The 24,244-nt window shown below is 43.9% G+C and overlaps 1 protein-coding gene across 1 annotated transcript in view; it reads right to left on the reverse strand.

The window, feature by feature from the left end:
• The window catches only part of MYO7A (myosin VIIA), a 304,325-nt gene that overhangs the window by 79,236 nt on the left and 200,845 nt on the right, over positions 1 to 24,244 (reverse strand). Inside the window, exons 31-33 of the mRNA XM_040339989.1 lie at positions 22,308 to 22,478; positions 16,116 to 16,233; positions 7,646 to 7,772 (exon numbers count right to left, since the gene is read on the reverse strand). Coding sequence (XP_040195923.1) covers positions 7,646 to 7,772; positions 16,116 to 16,233; positions 22,308 to 22,478 — 416 coding nt within the window. The remainder of the gene's footprint in view (positions 1 to 7,645; positions 7,773 to 16,115; positions 16,234 to 22,307; positions 22,479 to 24,244) is intronic.

Raw genomic sequence — 24,244 nt, forward strand, 5'->3', positions numbered from 1 at the left:
TTCATTAAAACAAGACATGCCAAATTGCCTTGATGAAGGAACCACCTGTAATTCCAAAACCTTGTGACTGCAACACACAAATAAATGCCACATTTTTTTAATAAAAAAATTGGTGTGCTGGCAATTTATATTGGTTACAACTCATAAGGTTCTCATTTACCCAGGCCATGGTTTAAAAATAATAAATTGCAATTAGGGATGAGCCGTTTCAGTTCGCACCAGAACCTGCGAACAGACCGAAAGTTAGAACCCCATTAAAGTCTATGGGACTCGAATGTTCGGGAGCAATGATTTTTCAGGAGCACCGATTTAAATGATGCTTAAAGTGAAAAAAAAGTGAAATATTCCTTTAAATATTGTACCTGCTGAGTGTCTATAGTATGTCTGTGAAGTGGCACATGTTTCCAGTGTTTAGAACTGTCCCTGCACAAAATGACATTTCTATAGGAAAAAAAGTAATTTAAAACTGCTTGTGACTTTAATGTAATGTCTGGTCCTGTGCAAAGACTGTATGTTCCTGCCTGTATTTCTATGAGAACACCAGCAATTGTATTCAGGTAAGCTTTAGGTGCACACTGTGCAGAGGACACAGTACACTAAGTGAAAGTACTGCAGCTAGCACAATCACCTGCATGTCTGTCAGTATATTATGAAGTGTATAACAGGAACGGATCTAGCTAAACTGAATACAGTGTATAAATATATATAAAACACCTGGGATGCATATATATCCTCTACACACTGTAGCTGCAGCCAACTGACTCGCCTGTCTGCTCTATCTAACTCAAAATAAATGACACTGTCTCTCTCTCTCTGTCTGTCTTTAACCACTGCCGCAACACACTACACAAGGCTGCCACGCAGGCGGCCTTATATAGTGTGGGGCGTGTACTAAACCCCCTGACTTTGGCCAATTATGGCTCTCCGTTTTTTCCGCGCCGTGATTGGCCAAAGCATGCGGGTCATAGTGCATGCTTGGCCAATCAGCCAGCAATGCACTGCGATGCCTCAGTGAATTATGGGGCGTGACGTGCCAAATTTGGCGCGAACAGCCCATAGGCCCGGATTCACAGACAGTAGTGCACATTTATGCCGCCGTAGCATATCTCCTGTACGCTACGCCGACGCAGCGCAGAGAGGCAAGCACTGCATTTACAAAGCTAATGCTCCCAAATCTGCGCTGGGTTTCCAAGGCGTAAGTCGGCGTAAGTGGAAGTGGGCATGAGCCATGCAAATGAGGCGTGACCCCATGCAAATGATGGGCCGAGCGCCAGACAGATACGTATAACGAACGGCGCATGCGCCGTCCCGTGGGCGCATCCCAGTGCGAATGCTCACAATCACGTCGGAACAACTGCCTAAGATACGCCGGATCACTGCCTATGGCGTGAATGTAACCTACGCCTAGTCCTATTCACGTCCAACGTAAAATACGCCAACTTGTGTTCCCTGGTGCAGACCTTTGCATGTCTGCTGCTGAGTTACACCTCCTTTATGGGGCATAACTTTACGCCGGACGTATGACTTTACGCGCACTGTGTCGGGCGCACGTACGTTCGTGAATCGCCGTATCTCCCTCATTTGTATATTTGAGTAGGAAATCAATGGGAGCGCCAAATGCGTCCAGCGTAAATATGCGCCCACTCTACGCCGGCGTAGGCAAGTTACGTCGGTGGGATGAAGCCTGTTTTTAGGCGTATCTTAGGTTGTGGGTCCCGCGCATAGATACGACGGCGCATATTTGCACTTATGCAGCGTATCTGGAGATACGTCGGCGCAAGTGCTTTGTGAAGCCGGGCCATAATGTTCAAAATTCGGCAAACGGTCGAACAGCCGATTTTCCAGTCGCACATGGGTTTGACTCAAACTCGAAGCTCATCCCTAGTTGCAGTTAATAACTGTGTTTGTTCGATAATACTAAAGAAGGTAAAAAAAAAACAAACATGGCACCCCTGAGTCCCTCAAGCCCCACAATACAATGAGACAGAAGCCTGTACATTCTATAGACCCAACAGCCAAACACTGCAGTGAGGAATACAAAGACCTGCACTTTGGGGAGATGAAAAAACCTCTCAACCAACGAGTAGTCCAACACAGGACAGAAATTGTAATTTTCGGCACTAGAATTTTCATGTCAGTGCACGACTCAAAATTACCCTATTAGATTGCAAGCTCCTATAAGCAGGGTCCTCTTGATCCTCTTGTATGTTATTGTATTGTAACTGTATTGTCCCTCTTTATACTGTAAAATAACTATTGATACTGTTGGTGCTATATACAGTAAATCCTGTATAACAATAATAATAATAAAGAAATCAACTGCATATATTTATACTGCAAAATATAAAGTCACTCCCATTCAAATTCATTTTGCACATGGACACAGACAAACAAACAGCTATTTCATCAGAATAACAAAAGGTATGAATCTGCAAAAAAGTTTGTTTGCAATGTACATATATCACCTCGGGCAGTGATGGTGAACCTTGGCACCCCAGATGTTTTGGTACTACATTTCCCATGATGCTCAACGATACTGCAGAAAGCATGAGCATCATGGGAAATGTAGTTCCAAAACATTTGGGGTGCCAAGGTTCGCCATCACTGACCTAGGGGGTAATGTATTTGTCTTAAAAAAAAAAAAAAGCGGAGTTACTATTTAAACTATTAATAAAATGTGTTTTTATTGACATATTTACTTTTTTAGCGCTAAAAATAACGCCTGAAATACTCCTGCCCCAGCATTCCGAGGGCTTTCACACTAAAGCGATGCGCTGGCGGGAGAAAAAAAAATCTCCTGCAAGCAGCATCTTTGGAGCGGTGAGAGGAGCGGCGTGTAAACCGCTCCTTCACCGCTCCTTACCACTGAAAACAATGGGACACTGCGCTAATACCGCTGGCAATGCGCCTTTGCAGAGGCGCATTTCGAGCGGTATTAACCCATTTTTGGCCACTAGCGGGGGTCAATACCGCACTGCTAGCGGCCGAATACCGCTGCAATTCCGACGGTATAGCGCCGCTAATTTTAGCTTTATTTTATACCACCACCGCACATACTGCCCCAGTGTGAAAGGGGCCTTACCCTAATATTTTAGGCTGAGTGTTTTTTTTTTGTGTTGCAATCTGTCACCTTGTGACCTGCTATAAGACCCCTTTCACACTGGGGCGTTTTTCAGGCGCTTTAGCGTTAAAAAACGTGCCTGTAACACGCTTGAAAAAAGCTGAATCTGCAATTCCAATGTGAAAGCCCGAGTGCTTTCACACCAAGGCCCCTTTCACACTGACACGTTTTTCAGGCGTTATATAGATAAAAATAGCGCTGCTTTACCGCCTGAAAAAATCGTGCCATGCAGGCTTCAATGTGAAAGCCCGAGGGCTTTCACACTGAAGCGGTGCGCTAGCAGGACCGCTCCAAAAGTCCTGCTAGTCGCATCTTTGGAGCGGTATGGGAGCGGGGTGTTTACCGCTCCTTCCCATTGAAATCAATGGGAAACCACGGTAATACCGCCCGCAATGCGCCTCTACAGAGGCGCATTGTGGGCGGTATTAACCATTTTTTCGACCGCTAGCGGAGGTTAAAACCGCACCACTAGCGGCCGAATATCGCGGTAAATACAACGGTATAACGGCGCTAAAAATTGCACCGCTATACCATCACCGCACTTCCACTGCCCCGTGTGAAAGGGGCCTAAAGCGCCTGAAAAACACCCCTAAAGCACCTGAAAAACGCCCCATTGTGAAAGGGGTCTTAGCGTTAAAAAAAGCGCCTGTAAAGTGCCTGAAAGAAGCTGCATCTGCAATCCCAATGTGAAAGCCTGAGTGCTTTCACACTGAGGCGCTGTGCTGGCAGGGCGTCAAAAAAAGTCCTGCAAGCAGCTTCTTTGCAGGGCTTTAGGATCATTGAATACACCGCTCCTAGAGCCTTCTTCCCATTGAGGGAGCTTTTTTCAATGCCAAAGCGCCTGAAAAACGCCCAGTGTGAAAGGGGTCTTAGCGGCGCTTTACCAGCGTTTTTCGGGCGCTGGCAGTGTGAAAGGGCTCTAAAAGCACTCAGGCTTTCACATTGGGAATGCAGATGAGGCTTCTTTCAGGCGCTTTACAGGCTTTTTTTTTACGCAAAAGCGCCTGAAAAATGCCCAGTTTGATCACTGGGGGGAGAGGGGACAGAGGAAATGCTTTCTCCTGCCTGAACAGACTTATGACATCATTGCAGTCTAGGCAAAGTCATTGACTGGAGCTCAAGGATTCTTAATGATAAAAAGTGTTGCTTTTCTAAAAAATTATACTGATGATATATAGTATATTGTAACATGTATGAAATACATTTATGCCAACTTTTTTAAAGTATAACTAAAGGTAAAAGTTTATTTTTAGTTTCAGAAAGAGTGGGGTACAACACCTGTCAGGTCTTTATAGCTGTCTGAACCCCCATTGGGGGGGGGGGGGGGGTTAATCTATTTGTGTTGTTATCATCAAAAGTGATAGTGAAAGAAAAGCCCAAAGTTGTCCCCAGAACCGGAATAGAGGGAAAATCTTCCAACGGGAACACTAGTTCAACTAGATCACCAAGGATTCCCTCACTTTGGAGGGATTTCCTCTCACTTCCTGTTTTGGCTATGGGACAGGAAGTTAAGGGAAATCTCCCCAATGGGACACAGATGAAAAAAAAATCCCATAATTATTATTAAACAATGCTTATAAACGCAGTTATACCCATGGACCTCGATGCATGTGACCATAGTGAGCAGGGGCATTCTGATGTTCTTAATCTAGCTCCTCTGCTGGCCAGGATGCAGTGAATGACTTGCATAGCGCTACAGATGCAAACTGAATTGCCTCAAGGCGCCTTTTGCAGCCAATGTATTGCTGGTTGGTGCAGTCATTGGGCCAATTTGGACAAATCCAATTAACCTACCAGCATGCCTTTGGTGTTATAACCCTCCCTTACTCGACCCAACGTGAAAAAAAGTTTTGCCTATACAGTGGGGATCGAAAGTTTGGGCACCCCAGGTAAAAATTTGTATTAATGTGCATAACGAAGCCAAGGAAAGATGGAAAAATCTCCAAAAGGCATCAAATTACAGATTAGACATTCTTATAATATGTAAAAAAAAATTGATTTTATTTCCATCATTTACACTTTCAACAAAAATGGCGTCTGCAAAAGTTTGGGCACCCTGCAGAATTTATAGCATGCACTGCCCCCTTTGCAAAGCTGAGACCTGTCAGTGTCATGGATTGTTCTCACTCATCATCTGGGAAGACCAGGTGATGTCAATCTCAAAGGTTTTAAATGCCCAGACTCATCTGACCCTCCCCCAACAATCAGCACCATGGGTTCTTCTAAGCAGTTGTCTAGAAAACTGAAAGTAGTTGACGCTCACAAAGCTGGAGAAGGCTATAAGAAGATAGCAAAGCGTTTTCAGATGTCAATATCCTCTGTTCGGAATGTACTTAAGAAATGGCAGTCATCAGGAACAGTGGAAGTTAAAGCAAGATCTGGAAGACCAAGAAAAATATCAGACAGAACAGCTCGCAGGATTGTGAGAAAAGCAATTCAAATCCCACGTTTGACTGCACGATCCCTCCAGAAAGATCTGGCAGACATTGGAGTTGTGGTACACTATTCCACTATAAAGAGATACTTGTACAAATATGGTCTTCATGGAAGAGTCATCAGAAGAAAACCTCTTCTATGTCCTCACCACAAAAATCAGCGTTTGAACTTTGCAAATGAACATAGACAAGCCTGATGCATTTTGGAAACAAGTTCTGTGGACCGATGAGGTTAAAATAGAACTTTTTGGCCGGAATGAGCAAAGGTACGTTTGGAGAAGAAAGGGCACAGAATTTAATGAAAAGAACCTCTGTCCAACTGTGAAGCATGGGGGTGGATCAATCATGCTTTGGGGTTGTATTGCAGCCAGTGGCACAGGGAACATTTCACGAGTAGAAGGAAAAATGGATTCAATAAAATTTCAGCAAATTTTGGATGGTAACTTGATGCCATCTGTGAAAAAGCTGAAGTTAAAGAGAGGATGGCTTCTACAAATGGATAATGATCATAAACACACCTCAAAATCCACGGGGGATTACATCAAGAGGCACAAACTGAAGGTTTTGCCATGGCCTCCACAATCTCCTGACCTCAACATAGTTGAAAATCTATGGATAGACCTTAAAAGAGCAGTGAACTGGAAGACTTTTGTAAGGAAGAATGGGCAAAGATACCTCAAACAAACTGAAAGACTCTTGGCTGACTACAAAAAGCGTTTACGAACTGTGATACTTGCCAAAGGGGGCAGTACAAGATATTAACTCTGCAGGGTGCCCAAACTTTTGCAGACGCCATATTTTTTGTTTTCTGTAATTTTGAAAGTGTAAATGATGGAAATAAAATCTAACTTTTGAAATATTATAAGAATGTCTAATCTGTAATTTGATGCCTTTTGGAGATTTTTCCATCTTTCCTTGGCTTCGTTATACACATTAATACAAATTTTTACCTGGGGTGCCCAAACTTTCGATCCCCACTGTAGTTCTACTTTGGGCTGCTGAAGCCATGAAGCTAAGATCAGAGTGTCAACCCCCAAAGTTTCCACTTTAAAAAATAAATACAAAAAATCAGTATTGGCATCTCCTACATATCTATGTGCTCAGGTACTAGGACATTTATATTGGCTCTTTGTATAACTTTTTAAACCGTAGTCTAAAGCAGGGGTATGCAACCTTTCAGAGGTATAAATCAACCTGGACAACATGGAGGAAATCAAAGACCCCCAGGTAAGCGGGGAGGGGGGTCGCCCTTTAAAAAACTAAAATAAAAATAACCATCAAGCCCCCAATAAAAACACAGCATAGTGTCCCGTGCCCTCCCCCACCCACAGTAGTGTCCTCTGCTCCCCTTCACATCAGTAGTGTGTTCTTGCTCTGCATACCCATACCAGTGTCCTGCCCGGCTTCACAGAATGCCCACTCTGTAGTGTCCTCTGCTTCCCCCCCCCACCCATAGAAGTGTCTTTTGCCCCCTTCACCTTACCCTCCACTCATCGTAGTGTTCTGTGACCACCATAGCAGTGCCCTCTCCCTCCCTTCACATCACCCCCACTGTAGGATCCTCTGCCCCCCATCACAGTGTTTTGTGCCCCCCCCAAAGCAGTGTCCCCCCCTGTAGTGTCCTCTGCCCCTCTTTAAACCCCCCCATGTAATGTCCTCTGTCCCCCCCCTGTGTCCTGTGCCCCCCTAAAGCAAGTTTCCTTTGCCCTTTCTACACATCACCCCCCCCCCCCCCACTGTAGTATTCTCTGCCAGTCCCTCACCCTATAGCAGTGTCCTGTGCCCCCCAAAGCAGTGTCTTCTTACATCACCCCAATCCCCCCCCCCCAACTGTGGTGTCCTCTTCCCCTCTGTCCCCTTCACAACACATCCCCCCCCACTTTAGTGCCCCCCACCTTCCCACAGCAGTGTCCTGTGCCCTCTGCCCCCCTTCACATCACCCCTCCCTGTAGTGTTCTGTGCCCCCCCTAAACCAGTGTCATCTGTCCTGAATCACAAGATCGCCAGATTTACAGTACGCTCATGTCCCAGGTACTCCTAACAATGTCTGAGGTGTCTATAGGTTCACAGCTGTCCCCAGACCAAATACCTGCTGCTGGATACAGCGGTGATCTCAGGGAAGGAAAGTTCTAGAAGAACTTGCTCCTGCTCATCCACAAAGTAGACCCCGGTCCAGTTAACGGCGACAATCACATCATTCTTCGGTAGACTCGGTCCTGTGCAGACAAAGCAAAGAGATTATATATCTACAATCTGTAAAAACATGATAAAGGGTGAAAACTCTGCTCCAAGTGAATAAATAAATAGTAGTAAATAAAATAAGCTGCACCCCTCAAAGAGTGAATGCTCCTAGTGATATGGGTAAAAGATAGGGGGCGCTAATCTATATATATAAAACTCAACGTGTGTGTGCGTGTCTGTGTGTGTATGTATGTATGTATGTATGTTCCAGCATCACGTCCAAACGGCTAAAGATATTAACATGAAATTTGGCACACATGTTACTTATATGTCAGCAACAAACATAGGATAGGTGGTTTAACCCTTACCCACCCCCATTTGTCATGGTCGGGGTTTTTCTTTAAAGTCCCATTCAACTCTATGGGAAATACATGTTACTTCATAACTTCCAAACGGCTGTAGATATTTCGATAACACTTGGTCACATGTTACTTATACAGTATGTCCACTTAAACTATAGGATAGTTAATTTATCCCTAAACTACCCCCATTTGTGAGGGTCTGGGTTTTTGTTTAAAGTCCCATGCAAATCAATGGGAAATGTATGTTCCCACATAACTTCTGTACGCCTGGAGATATTTCAATAATACCTGGTACACATATTACTTATATGCCAAATAAAAATACATGACAGTTAAATTAACCCTTACCTACACCCTTATATAAAAGATGGGTATATTTCTATTACTATGATTTTCCTCCCCAAAAGGTTAAGATAGGAAGACCGGGCAACGCCGGGTATTCAGCTAGTAATTCATAAAAATAACAATGAAAATCATAGGACTGCACTGCTGAAGTCACTAATCCTTATCAAATAAACAAATGTGCACAAAACATTATCAAACAACATATGATTAAAAAAAATTGTGAAATTTCAATTAGTGCAAATAATAATCAGTCCCAATCTTAAGCACAAAAAATATTATGATAATAAATCAAAGTCCATAAAACACCAAACGTCCATTCCGTGCTTGCTGTGATATACTGATAGAGAAGTGATCCTTCACCAAACTTGAATAAACACCCAAAGTGACTGGATAAGTATTCTGCTTACCAGAGCACATCGACTCCTTTAGGCCCCTTTCAGACGTGCGGACCGTATGTGCGCTTTTTCATCCATCTGTTTGCGGATGAAAAAGGGACATACATTGGTCCCTATGTGATTGCGGGTGTCAGCGGATAAACATCCGCTGACACCCGTAATCACCCGCCTCCACAAAGATCCGATTTTGCAGACGGAACAAAATCCTATTTTTTCTTCCGTCTGCGGATCGGATCGGATGAACACGGACACACGGTCCGTGTTCATTCGATCCCCCCATAGGGGAGAGCGGAGAAAAGACAGGGCGGTCCCTGCACAGTGTGCAGAGACCGCCCTGTCAGCCGCCGGCTCAGTGGGGATATATGGAGCGATCTCCACTGAGCTTACGGACACACGGAGGCGGATCATTACTGATCCGCCCCGTGTGAAAGGGCCTTTACTCAAAAAGAGAGTCAATGAGAGCTTATGCAGCATAATGCCTGCTCACATAGGCTGAAATGGAGATATTAGGCCTCGTACAAACGACCGAGGAACTCGTCGTAAATGAAACATTGTTTTCCTCGACGAGTTCCTTGTTAGGCCTCGTACACACGACCGAGAAACTCGACAGAATCCATCAAGAAACTTGGTGGGTGAGCTTTTTTGCAGAGGAAAACGGTCGCGTGTACGTTTTTCATCGAGGAAACCGTCGAGGAAAAAAGAGAACAAGTTCTCTTTTTCCTTGACGGGAGTCTCAATTTCCTCGTCGTGTTCCTCGTCGGGCTGGTTTACGACGAGAAACACGAGCGTGTGTATGCTTAGAAACCCCCGCATGCTCAGAATAAAGTATGAGACGGGAGCGCACCTTCGGTAAAAGTAGCGTTTGTAATGGAGATAACACATTTTTCACGCTGTAACAGACTGAAAGTGCAAATCATCTCTTACCAAACTTTTACTTAACACGCAGTAACATGAGATTAGCAAAAGCAGCCCCAAGGGTTGTGCCAGTGGAATCAAACTTCCCCAGCCGTTGTATGTGTTGTACGTCACCGCGTTTGAGAACGAAGAGATTTTGTCTTGACAGTGTGTACGCAAAGTTCCTCGACAAGCCTAACAAGGAACTCGTCGTGTCTTTTCCAACGAGTTCCTCGGTCGTGTGTACGAGGCCTCAGGCTTGTCGAGAAACTTGACAAGCTTTCTTTGCGTACACACTGTCAATACCAAATCTCGTCGTTCTCAAACGCGGTGACGTACAACACGTACGACGGCAGGGGAAGTTCGATTCCACTGGCACAACCCTTGGGGCTGCTTTTGCTAATCTCATGTTACTGCGTGTTAAAGCGGTAGTTCACCCTCACTGACATGATTTTTCCATCGAGACAGGCATTGTAGCGCGAGCTACAGTATGCCTGTCCCGATTTTTTTACCCCCGTACTCACTGTGTACTCGTACATTAAAGATTTCGGCTCCCGAGGGGAATGGGCGTGCCTATGGAGAGGGAGGATGATTGACGGCCGGCCCTGGCACGTCACTCTCCCCGAAGACAGCCAGAGTAGGTCTCGGCTCTTCACGGCGCCTGCGCACAGGCTGTGCGCAGGCGCCGTAAAGAGCCAAGCCTATTTCGGCTATTTCCGGAGAAGCGTGACGCGCCAGAGCCGGCCGTCAATCATCCTCCGTCTCCATAGGCACGCCCATTCCCCGAGGGGAGTCGGTATCTTCGATGTACGAGTACAAGGTGAGTACGGGGATAAAAAAATCGGGACAGGCATACTGTAGCTCGCGCTATAATGCCTGATTTTATGGTAGAATAAAAAAAAATATTTTTTTTTGCGTTTATAGGGTGAACCCCCGCTTTAAGTAAAAGTTTGGTAAGAGACGATTTGCACTTTTCAGTCTGTTACAGCGTGAAAAATGTGCTATCTCCATTACAAAACGCTACTTCTACCGAAGGTGCGCTCCCGTCTCATACTTTATTCTGAGCATGCGCGGGTTTCTTAGCATACCCACGATCGTGTTTCTCGTCGTAAACCAGCCCGACGAGAAACACGACGAGGAAATTGAGACTCCCGTCGAGGAAAAAGAGAACTTGTTCTCTTTTTTTCTCGTCGAGTTCCACAACAGTTTTCTCTATGAAAAACATACACACGACCGTTTTCCTCGGCAAAAAAGCTCTGCCACCAAGTTTCTTGATGGATTCTGTCGAGGAAAACGGTCGTGTGTACGAGGCCTAAGGCGAATTCCTCCTTAAAGGTCTCGGCCGGATATGAAATAACAATGGAAACATCCATTGCGTAATTTTGTTTATTAACCTCTTGACCACCGCCCCATGTCAAAAAGACGTCCTCTTTTTAAAGTTGAATATCTCGATAACGGCAGCAGCTGCTGCCACAACCGAGATATTCATCTTTTCAGGGGGCGGTGGTGTACACGATAACGGCGGTCTCCGCGGCGGATTCGCCGCGAGATCGCCGTTATCGGTGGCGGGAGAGGGCCCCCCCCCCTCCCGCCGCTCTCCCGCGCCCTCCGCCGCTTACCGGAGCCGTCGGTAGCGGCGGAGGGGATCGGATGTGTCCGGCAGCTGAGCGGGGACGGGACTGAAGGAGAAATCTCCTTCACCCGTCCTCATAGCTCTGCTGGGCGGAAGTGACGTCAAAACGTCAGTCCCGCCCAGCCTCTTAAAGAAACATTTTTTTTTTTGTCATTTGAAAAAATGACATTTTTTTTTTTTTTTTTTTTTTTTTGCATTTAAGTCTAATTATGAGATCTGAGGTCTTTTTGACCCCAGATCTCATATTTAAGAGGACCTGTCATGCTTTTTTCTATTACAAGGGATGTTTACATTCCTTGTAATAGGAATAAAAGTGATCAATTTTTTTTTTTTTTTTCAGTGTAAAAAATTATAAAACTAAATAAAAATAAATAAGAAAACCAAAAAATTTTTTTTTAAAGCGCCCCGTCCCGACGAGCTCGCGCGCAGAAGCAAACGCATATGCGAGTAGCGCCCGCATATGAAAACGGTATTCAAACCACACAAGTGAGGTATCGCCGCGATCGTTAGAGTGAGAGCAATAATTCTAGCCCTAGACCTACTCTGCAACTCAAAAAATGCAACCTGTAGAATTTTTTAAACGTCGCCTATCGAGATTTTTAAGGGTAAAAGTTTGACGCCATGCCACGAGCGGGCGCAATTTTTAAGCGTGACATGTTGGGTATCATTTTACTCGGCGTAACATTATCTTTCACAATATATAAAAAAATTGGGCAAAATGTATTGTTGTCTTATTTTTTAATTCAAAAAAGTGATTTTTATCCAAAAAAAGTGCGCTTGTAAGACCGCTGCGCAAATACGGTGTGACAAAAAGTATTGCAATGACTGCCATTTTATTCCCTAGGATGTCTGCTAAAAAAAAATATATAATGTTTGGGGGTTCTGATTAATTTTCTAGCAAAAAAATTGTGATTTTCACATGAAGGAGAGAAGTGCCAGAATTAACCCGGTGGGCAAGTGGTTAAAAAATGAGCAGAGATAAAACTTAGCCAAATGGCTACCCACATTTAAAAGTGCCTATCCCGGCACTGGGGCTGCTGGCTGAACATGTGATTTCCAGCAGTTTTGATCATCTATTATCACCCCAAGAAATGAAATTTCATTAGCTCTTTTGATATAAACCCCTTCCTTCTGAATATCTATTTGTGTGTTAGTTCTGCAGTTTACCAAAAAGATTACTCTTATTTTGTTCAGGTTTAATAATACATTTATTTCTATCAAATCGTAATTTCAATTTACTCAATTCTGTATTGATCACCTGTATTGGAGACCAAAAATCGCTGCCAGAACAAAAAATATTAGTATCATAAGCAAGTAAAACCATCTTCAATAATTTTAATACCTTACATTAATCATTAATATAAAGAATAAACATAGTTACATAGTTAGTCAGGTTGAAAAAAGACACAAGTCCATCCAGTTCAACCATAAAAAAAATAATAATAATAATAACAATAATAATATCGTACAATCCCATATACCCAATTCTATACCCACAGTTGATCCAGAGGAAGGCAAAAAACCCCAGCAGAGCATGATCCAATTTGCTACAGCAGGGGAAAAAAATCCTTCCTGATCCCCCGAGAGGCAATCGGATATTCCCCGGATAAACTTTACCTATAAATGTCAGTACCCAGTTATATGTACATTTAGGAAAGAATCCAGGCCTTTCTTAAAGCAATCTACTGAGCTGGCCAGAACCACCTCTGGAGGGAGTCTGTTCCACATTTTCACAGATCTTACTGTGAAGAAACCTTTCCGTATTTGGAGATGAAATCTTTTTTCCTCTTTGTAAAGAGTGCCCCCTTGTCCTTTGTGTTGACCGTAAGGTGAATAACTCAACACCAAGTTCACTATATAGACCACTTATATATTTTTACATGTTGATTATATCCCCCCTTATTCTCCTCTTCTCAAGAGTGAATAAATTCAGTTCCTCTAATCTTTCCTCATAGCTAAGCTCCTCCATGCCTCTTATCAGTTTGGTTGCCCTTCTCTGCACTTTCTCCAGTTCCCCGATATCCTTTTTGAGAACTGGAGCCCAAAAATGAACTGCATATTCCAGATGAGGTCTTACTAATGATTTGTACAGGGGCAACATTATATCTCTCTCTCTGGAGTCCATACCTCTCTTATACAAGAAAGGACTTTGCTCGCTTTGGAAACCGCAGCTTAGCATTGCATGCCATTATTGAGCTTATGATCTACCAAGACCCCCAGATCCTTCTCCACTACAGACCCCCCAGTTGTACTCCCCCTAGTATGTATGATGCATGCATATTCTTAGTCCCCAAGTGCATAACTTTACATTTATCAACATTAAACCATTAAACAATTTAGGGCCCAACACTGACCCCTGGGGGTTGCCACAATTAAGGTCCAAACACGATGAACAATAATATCCTAATTTTACAAACTGATTGCTGTTAGTCAAATAACTCCTCACTCAGTCTAACACTTTACCCCCCGATAACATTCTGGTTTATTAAATAATATGTCATGGTTTATTGTGTCGACTTTTTTTTTAGATCTTTGAATATCTCAACTATACAGAGTTTCTGGTCTACTAAATTAGCGATTTCCACAATTGAGTCTATTAATGCCAGTGATGTTACTTTGTTTATTGTTTAACCACTTAGAGACCACCCAACACATATATAATTCCGCAGGGCAGCTTTATTGCGCAAAATAATGCACCTGTACGTTGTTTCGTGCACGAGATACTGCTGCACGGCGAGGGAGCCAATCAGCGGGTCTGGCGGAAGTGGTTAATTTATGATTGTCCATAAATTTGTCCAGCCAGTTATTAAAAACGTTTTTCTAGAATTTTGAAGAATTGAGGTAGTAATGACACAGGCCCGTAGTTTGTGAAATGGTGTCTGTTCCCTGATTTATACAGATGTATGACTTTTGCTTTTCTCATTTTGTTTGGAAATTAGCTAGTTTGGAATGACAAGTTACAGATACGTGTTAAAGGTTTTACAATCCCCAAAATAAAGCATGGAGACATGGATGGGTGAGTTTGCTTTGAATTAAAAAAAAATTAAGCATTTTTTTTTACTGTATGGTGTACTGTATAGTGTGGTGCTTTAAGCACCAATTTAAAGTGGTTGTAAAGGCAGAAGTTTTTTTTTTTTTTCTTAATGCATTCTACGCATTAAGATAAAAAGCCTTCTGTGTGCAGCAGTCCCTCTCATACTCATATGAGCCATGACTAAGCACTAACAGTGTGCGAAACGCGTCGGCTGTCCCTTCTTGTGACTGTATTTTTTGGATTTGCATGTCCAGTTTTTATGAATAAAAGACTACTTTTTTAAGTTTCCCTGGAGTGCGGCTGTCCATTTATCTCCATTTTTTGTATCCTGCCTTGTGCATTGCCAGCACCTTGGATTCCTGAGAGGTTCCTCTAATTGTCTGCAGAGATCCACCTGGAGCAGTGATCCCTCTCTCCCCCTCTTCCCCTCTCATACTTACCTGACCTAATCAACCCTTCAACATTTTCCCTTATTTCAGAGATATGTTGAAGGCTTATATTACTTATATTACTGTCTGAGTAGATCACTATTCTCTCCAGTGTGGGAACCCCTAGAGGTCATACTAGCCCAGCCATTTTAAAATAGGGTTCCTCAAGAGGTTGCTAGAGTTTTCTTGAGCTGTGTCTGATCGACCTCCCATCTAATGATTTCTCCATAATTCCAAGACCATTGCAGCTTGGCAGAGCCAGCAGCATGACGCCAATGATTTGGGCTTTTTTCAGCTGAAACTTGGTGGAACTCGGTTCCACCACCTCTGGGTCAGTCCCTCTGCTCCCTGCTGACCACTATTACTTGAAAACACAAAAGTCGGGCTTCTCTGCTTACAACAGCCCCACAGATCACATCTCTTGAGTGGCTCGCACTGAGTGAAGGATGGGGACAAGGAAGATGCAGGTATACGGGGTGCAGTGCAAATGCCAACATCACCACTGGATGATCTCCCCGCAAGTGAGAGAGGTAGAGCCACTTACAGTATGCGGGAAAGTACTAGAGCTGGCTGGGTGCTTCAGCTTAATACAGCAACAAAAATAAGACATGTGGAAAATGGTGGAGCTTTTAAGGAGATGGGGAGAAGACGGGGGCAGTAGAGGGGTGTTTCATGCAGAGGTCAGAGTTAAAGAGGTGTAAACGTGAGAGGTTGATGGGGGATGCAGAGGTAAGCAGCTGTGGAAGAAGGCTGAATTCTGCACACTGTGTGTAGCGCACTGCTAAACTCTGCACTCTGTATGTAGCGCATCCCTGAAACCTACACTATTTACGTAGCACACCCTGAACTCTGCAGTCTGTGTGTTACCCTCTCCCTGAACTCTGCACTCTGTACATAATGCACTTCTGGTATTTAATGACCCTGTTAAGACCCTCCCACTGTTAGTGAAATTTGACCACACCCACTATTTGATGCAGTTTGGAGGGTGTGTGTAAGGGAAGGGACAGTGGACGGGGGGGGGGGGGGGGGGTCTTGATCGAGTTCATGTACCTATTTTCCGAGGAAAAAAGCCCTGATTGTGACCATCACTGTCGGTTGGAGGGGCATTCTTCCCACTGGTCCCCAATATAAAGACAGTTCTTTTCACTGTCCCCTAATAAATTAATTTTAGCCTAAAATGATTTCATGGATTCCTCTGGGGTAAAGAGATTGGGAAAGGCCACACACAGGTAAAACACACAAATACTCTATTGCAATATGTTCATTGTAAATTCACATACAATATACCTGAGAACTTGAAGGCCTCATAGAATCTAGAGAATAGCAAAGGCCACTTAAATCTGGCAAAATCCACCACGTTCTCCTTCACCTTCTGGGCATCGGATCTCCTCTGTGCATAAATGCCCTACAAAGATAAAACAAACATACATGGGTTGCTCAAAAAGAAGAACCTTATACACGGATTAAGACATAGTTATCTCAAACTGACTACATGGGAAAGCCTGGAGGAATTACTGGATGTCAGGAGCAAATCCACACAAGAAAAAAAGGAATGGCAAGAAAAGTATTTTAGTGATTATTTATTCTTGTTTCTTTTTATTACACTTGACTTTTTATACTGAATTAAGACGCACCAACTATGCAAATGATTTGGAATAAGATATTCCCTAAAGCAGTGGTTCTCAACCCTTGGGCCGAGGCCTCTCTCCTACTGAGCTGTGGGGGGCCTTGATTTCCTAGGTGCACAAAGCCTTTTTAAAGCGGTTGTAAACCGCATAAACTTTTTTTTTTTTTTTTAAAACCTGCAAGGCAAAATGCATAATCAGCCAGTATGCACCGCATACTGGCTGATTATGAAATACTTACCTCGGAACACTTACCTGGTTCACGCCGAGCGAGATCTCATCTTGCCCCGGCGCATTGCGGGGGGAATATCTCCTAAACCACAATTTTGCAGGCAATGGGCTGCAGTGCAGGGAATAAATGCACAGACTGTGGGCCAGATTCTCGTAGGAGCGTGTATCTTTGCGGCGGCGTAACGTATCCGATTTACGTTACGCCTCCGCAACTTAGACGGGCAAGTGCTGTATTCTCAAAGCCCTTGCTCCGTAAGTTGTGGCGGCGTAGCGTAAATCGGGGGGCGTGTTTTATGTAAATGTACTGTGACCCGACGTGATTAACGTTTTTCCCGAACGGCGCATGCGCCGTCCGTGGAATTTCCCAGTGTGCATTGCTCCAAAGTACGCCGCAAGGACGTCATTGGTTTCGACGTTAACGTAAATGATGTCCAGCCCGATTCACGGACGACTTACGCAAACGACATAACTTTTTCAAATTTCGACGCGGGAACGACGGCCATACTTAACATTGGTACGCCGCACTTACGCCACCATATAGCAGGGGTAACTATACGCCGGGAAAAGCCTAACGTAAACGGCGTAACTTTACTGCGTCGGCCGGGCGTACATTCGGGAATTCGCGTATCTAGCTAATTTGCATATTCAACGTGGAATTCGACGGAAGCGCCACCTAGCGGCCAGCGTAAATATGAATTTACGATGCGACGGTGTAACACAGTTACGCCAGTCGGATCTACGGGAAATCTATGCGTAACTGATTCTAAGAATCAGGCGCATAGATACGACCGGGTAACTTAGAGGTACGACAGCGTATCTGGAGATACGCCGTCGTATCTCATATAAGAATCTGGCCCTGTGTGGAGTGGCCCAGGAGTGGAGCCCCATCTTGGAGGGTCATCTCCGATAGTGGATCTCTACTGATGGAAGGACAGTGGATGGTGGAATTGTGAGGTTGACAAGTGAAAGGGAGGCACTACATTTCAGGCTGTCATTGTATGTTGTCCCCACATCATTCACCCATCATGCAGTTGTTTTATTATGTTTGGAATGTTAGTGGATTGTAATGAGTGTGGCCAAACTAATATATTTTTTATATAAACACTAGTAAAGTGTTAGCTGAATTCACAGTTTCGTTCTTTTAATGGATGCTTGAAATCAATAAGGAAACATCAAAACGTATGTCAGCCCCCCCCCCTGCCCCCGTCGCGGACCACAGGGGCTTACCCCTTTCAGGTTCCCCTTCTTCTTTTGGAGTCGGCCCCTCCTCAGGCCCTACCCCTCTGCCCCCTACCCCCTTCCTCTCCCCTTCCTTCATATGGGTTTTTTTTTTCTTCTTCTTTTTGCTGTTCTGTTTCTTATTGTAGTGTTGTTTCTTGTTATGTGTGTCCGTGTTTGACATGTTCATTATTCAATGTAATTCTTTGACCCTGCGTGGTCGATAATCATGTGCCTTACGTTTTGTTCGACATGGCATGTCCTTGGTTGTTTGAACAATAAAAACTGATTATACAAAAAAAAACATATGTCAGCACATGCTTTAGAATGCCCATCACCGATGTGCATTATGCAATGATTTTTGAAACAAAATGCATTATAGTAGCTGTCAAAGATGCATAACAATGCACATGCATTTTTATTGATTACAATGGAAAACGCATTAGGGGGAAAAAAATCCAGCTAACACCTTGCTTTTATTTTAATGAAAACAAATATTAGTCTCACCCAGGGCTTTTTTTCAGCTGGAACTTGCTGGAACTCAGTTCCACCACCTCTGGCTCAGGCCCTCTGCTCCCTGCCCACCACTATCACTTGTAAACACAAGTCCGAATCATGATGGCCCAGGGCAACTGTGCCCTTTTGCCCTGCCTTAAAGATGGCTCTGGATCACCCCCGAACCCTGCACTCTGTGTGTACCCCCCACACCCCAACACTGCAATCTGTATGTAATGCCCCTTAGGATCCTCCCACTGTTAGTGAAATTTGACCACACTATTAACCTATTAATCCACTATGTGATGAGGTTTGGAGGGTGTGTCTATGTAAGTTTTTTTTTGGGGGGAGTCGTGGTTGAGTTCCTGCACCTATTTTCCGAGAAAAAAAAGCCCTGGTCTCACCACACACCTGCTGTACAATGTCAACATGGGCAATGGATGGTAATGCATGTTCCGTGTGCTGTTGCGTTGCGGTGGCATTCATTGTGAATGCCATCACAATGCACCTTGAAAACACATGTGCATTGCTGTGCATTGCAATGCAGGGCAGCACAGCACATGGTGTCCTGTGCATTATGCTGCTACGGTATAAAGTATAGTATTCTTTTAATTCCTGTACATTGCTGTGTTTTATGTACACATTTTGCATTCCTCCACTTTTTTTTTTACCTTGCAATTTTATTGAAATATAAAGGTGTAACAAATGACAAAATAATCGTACATATTATGCAATAAGGGTATAACAGGTGAGTTCCTTGTTTCTGTACAGGTTTACATAGAGAAAGTCTTAGGCCTCGTACACACGACCGAGTTTCTCGGCAAAAACCAGCAAGAATCTTGCTGGGAGATATTTTTTTGCGGTCGTGTGTACATTTTCGTTGAGCAAACTGTCGAGGATCTCGTCGAGCCAAAAAGAGAGCATGTCTTCTTTTCCCTCGACGGCAATGGAGAAATTTGGCTCGCCGAGATCCTCGACAGCCTAACAAGGAACTCGACGAGGAAAACGGTGTGTTTTGCCCGTTGAGTTTCTCGGTCGGGTGTACGAGGCTTCATGCTTCGTTGACTGTAAAGTAGTTGGTATGGACTACTTTGGATAATATCAAGGCCCTTTAAAGGGGGTGCAAAGTACGCAAAACAAGGTTGTAATGATCTTTAAACATAAACAGTAAGGCCTCGTACACACGACCGAGGAACTCGACAAGATTGCTTTGCGTACACACTGTCAAGACAAAATCTCCTCGTTATCAAACGCGGTGACGTACAACACATACAATGGCAGGGGAAGTTCGATTCCACTGGCACAACCCTGGGGGCTGCTTTTGCTAATCTCATGTTACTGCGTGTTAAGTAAAAGTTGGTTAAGAGACAATTTGCACTTTTCAGTCTGTTACAGCGTGAAAAATGTGTTATCTCCATTACAAACGCTACTTTTACTCCCGTCTCATACTTTATTCTGAGCAAGCGCGGGTTTCTTAGCATACACACTCTCGAGTTTCTCGTCAAAAACCAGCCCGACGAGGAACACGACGAGGAAATTGAGACTCCCATCGAGGAAAAAGAGAACTTTTTCTCTTTTTTTCTCGTCGAGTTCCTCGACAGTTTTCTCGATGAAAAACGTACACACGACCATTTTCCTCTGCAAAAAAGCTTTCCCATCAAGTTTCTTGATGGATTCTGTCGAGTTTCTCGGTCGTGTGTCCGAGGCTTTACACCGGGTACAGTATATAACCCAAATGTCAGCAAGAGAAAAAAGTTGAGGCTTAAGTAATAAGGTAGTTACAGATTATGTAGTATAGTGATAAATAACCATCTAGATGGTTAACAAGAGGATTTGTCCGCTCCTAGGGCAGGAGACAATGATCCGAGAGGGCCCTATGACAGGACAAAATGGGGCAGACAATATCCTCAAAATGTAATGTATTCCTCCACTTTTTTTTGTATTAATATTAACTTTTTTTGTGTTGGACCATTGAAGGTATTGTAGAAATTTATTGAGCTATGGTCTCACCACGGTGGAGTACCATTGCCCCTAAAGTGAATGACCCAGAACTGCTTCCTCCACCACTACTTGACAGGTCACGCATTGTCACCTTATTTGCAGCTTACTGATATAGTTCTGCTTGCACCTCTTTTATCTGACAACAAATGTCATACACAGTGCCTGGAAAAAGTATTCATACCTCTTGACATTTTCCACATTTTGTCATGTTACAACCAAAAACGTAAATGTATGTTATTGGGATTTTATGTGATAGACCAACACAAAGTGGCATATAATTGTGAAGTGGAAGGAAAATTATAAATAATTTTTACATATAAAAAAATAATATCTTTAAAGTTTGGCGTGCATTTGTATTCATCCCCCTTTACTCTGATACCCCTAACTAAAATCTAATGGAATCAATTGCCTTCAGAAGTCACCTAATTAGTAAATAGAGTCCACTTGTGTGTAATTTAATCTCTGTATAAATACAGCTGTTCTGTGAAGCCCTTAGAGGTTTGTTAGAGAACCTTAGTGAACAAACTGCATTATGAAGGCCAAGGAACACACCAGACCGGTTCAGGGATAAAGTTGTGGAGAAGTTTAAAGCAGGGTTAGGTTTAAACTAATATCCCAAGCTTTGAACAACTCATGAAGCACTATTCAATCCCATCATTCAAAAATGGAAAGAGTATGGCACAACTGCAAACCTACCAAGACATGACCGTCCATCTAAACTGACAGGCCGGGCAAGGAGAGCATTAATCAGAGAAGCAGCCAAGAGGCCCATGGTAACTCTGGAGGAGCTGCAGAGATCCACAGCTCAGGTGGGAGAATCTGTCCACAGGACAACTATTAGTCATGCTCTCCACAAATCTGACCTTTATGGAAGAGTGGCAAGAAGAAAACCATTGCTTAAATAAAGCCATAAGAAGTCCTGTTTGCAGTTTAAGAAAAGCCATGTGGGGGACACAGCAAACATGGGAAAGAAGGTGCTCTGGTCAGAAGGGACAAAAATTTAACTTTTTGGCCTAAAACAAAACGTTATATGTGGCGGAAAACTAACACTGCACATCACCCTGAACACACCATCCCCACTGTGAAACATGGTGGTGACAGCATCATGTTGTGGGGATGCTTTTCTTCAGCAGGGACAGGGAAGCTGTTCAGAGTTGATGGGAAGATGGATGGAGCCAAATACAGGGCAATCTTAGAAGAAGACCTGTTGGAGTCTGCAAAAGACATGAGACTGGGGCGAAGGTTCACCTTCCAGTAGGACAACGACCCAAAACATACATCCAGAGCTACAATAGAATGGTTTAGATCAGAGCACATTCATGTGTTGGAATGTCCCAGTCAAAGTCCAGACCTAAATCCAATTGAGAATCTGTGGCAAGACTTGAAAATTGCTGTCCACAGACGTTCTCCATCCAATCTGACAGAGCTTGAGCTATTTTGCAAAGAAGAATGGGCAAAAATTTCGCTCTCTAGATGTGAAGAGCTGGTAGAGACATCCCCAAAAAGACTTAGTAGTGGTTCGACAAAGTATTGACTCAGGGGGGCTGAATACAAATGCATGCCACACTTTTCACATATTTATTTGTAAAAATTTGGAAAACCATTTATCATTTTCCTTCCACTTTACAACTATGTGCCACTTTGTGTTGGTCTATAACATAAAATCCTAATAAAATACAATTACGTTTTTGGTTGTAACATGAGAAAATGTGGAGAATTTAAATACTTTAAGGCACTGTCTGTCTCCATATCATAATTTGTGATTGGGAAGATTTTTCACCACCTGTTTTTCATTGTGAGAGGTCTGCTCACCTGTGAACCCTTATGAGCCCAGTGGTTTTCATGCACAGAAAGCTGTGAATCTAGTGATAGATGAAATGTTTTTCTTACACAGATGCCTTAATGATACCTTTTTATGTGCAGCAATTATGAACTGAGACCATTTCTCCACGTTCTTGGATGGTGTTATCTCTCGATCTGGGATGTAGGAAGGTATAAGATTTAATAGTCTCTCCATGATCAACTCAGAACCGTAGTCCACAAAGTACTGCTGGGAGGCCAGTTCTGCCAGATCTTCTTCCTGCAATAATAAGAGTTTTAGATTTTCATGTGTGGCGACTGGTCAGTAGTATTTGGAGAGTATAGAAAAGTAATTCTGTTCAAGGGTCACAAAATAGGAGCCTAATTTTAAATACAGAAAAGATAGTTCCTGGTGAGGTAAAAACACTCTGGATGTACACTATGGGGCAGATCCACAGAGATCTGCACCGGCGCAGCGTATGGGAGATACGCTACGCCACTGTAACTTACTTTGCCAGACTTTGAATTCGCAAAGATTTTGCGCCGTAAGTTACGGCGGCGTAGTCTATCTCTGGCGGCAGAATTCAAATCGGCGATTAGGGGGCGTGTTTCATTTAAATGAAGCGCGTCCCCGCGCCGAATGAACTGCGCATGCGCCGTCCCGAAATTTCCCGCCGTGCATTGCGCTAAATGACGTCGCTAGGACGTCATTTTTTTTCAACATAGACGTGAATTACGTCCATCCCGATTCACGGAGGACTTACGCAAAAAAAAATAAAAAATTCAAATTAATCGCGGGAACGACGGCCATACTTAACATGGCAAGTCTAACTATACGCCGCAAAACACCGGCTTTAACTATACGCAGGAAAAAGCCGACTAGAGACAACGTAAAAGAATGCGACGGCCGCGCGTACGTTCGTGGATCGTCGGAAATAGCCAATTTGCATACCCAATGCGGAAAACGACGCAAACTCCACCCAGCGGACGCCGAAGTATTGCATTTACGATCCGAAGGCGTACGAAGCCGTACGCCTGTCGGATCTAACCCAGATGCCGTCGTATCTTGGTTTGAGGATTCAAACTAAAGATACGACGCGGGTAATTTGAACGTACGCCGGCGTATCAGTAGATACGCCGGCGTACTCGCTCTGTGGATCTGCCCCTTTATGTCCAAAAATATGTTGGCAAGCCTTCAAATTGTTAAGTTCAAGTGTTTTCAGTGAAGGGTACTGTTAAGTATACAAACATATTTTAGACAATTGTGTGCTTCCAGCCTTTTAGCAACAGCATGATTGTGTCCCTATGTACAAAGCCAGCTCTATAAAAACAAGGTATAATGAGTTTGGTGTGCAGAAGCTTGAGTGTCCTGCACAAACCCTGGCCTCAACCCTACTGAATGGCTTTAGATTGAATTGGAAGTTGACTGTAAGCCAGGTCTTCTCATCTAACATCAGTACCTAAAATGCTCTTTTGGCTCCTTCCAAAATCTTGCGAAAACGGCTTTCCAGAAGAGTGGAGGCTGTAATAACCCCAAAGGAGGAAGCCAACTTAATGTTAAATTTAGTGTGCCATCGTCCTGTAAATGTAGTGTTGGCTACTGGAGGAAAATATTCCAAAAATGTTTTACATATGACTGGTATACTGCTACAACCAGTGGCGGCTGGTGCTAAACATTTCGGGGGCTATTTCCACCCCCCCTCCCCCGGATGGACGGAAAGGCGGCGATTGCTGCAAGCAACCCCTGCGCGGGAGATGAATGGCGGACTTTGCTGCAAGCAAACCAATGCCCCCTCCCCCCACGGGCGTTCGATGGATGAGAAGGCGACGGCGGAGACGAGTCTTAACATAGGAGGCAGGGGGAATGAAGGGCTGGCCCATTCTCCTCTCCGTTCTCCTCTGGGCTGACCAGGAAGTGTGTCCTGAGATACCATTGGCCCGTGTGTCCTGAGACACGATTGGGAGTCCTAAGACTCCTTGGCCAATCGGGTCTCAGGAGCCGTTTCCTGGTTTCCTGGTTGGCTTGGAGGAGAATCAGAAAGACAA

The sequence above is a fragment of the Rana temporaria genome, chromosome 2 (assembly GCF_905171775.1).
Source record: "Rana temporaria chromosome 2, aRanTem1.1, whole genome shotgun sequence".
In the NCBI taxonomy this organism is placed as follows: domain Eukaryota; kingdom Metazoa; phylum Chordata; class Amphibia; order Anura; family Ranidae; genus Rana; species Rana temporaria.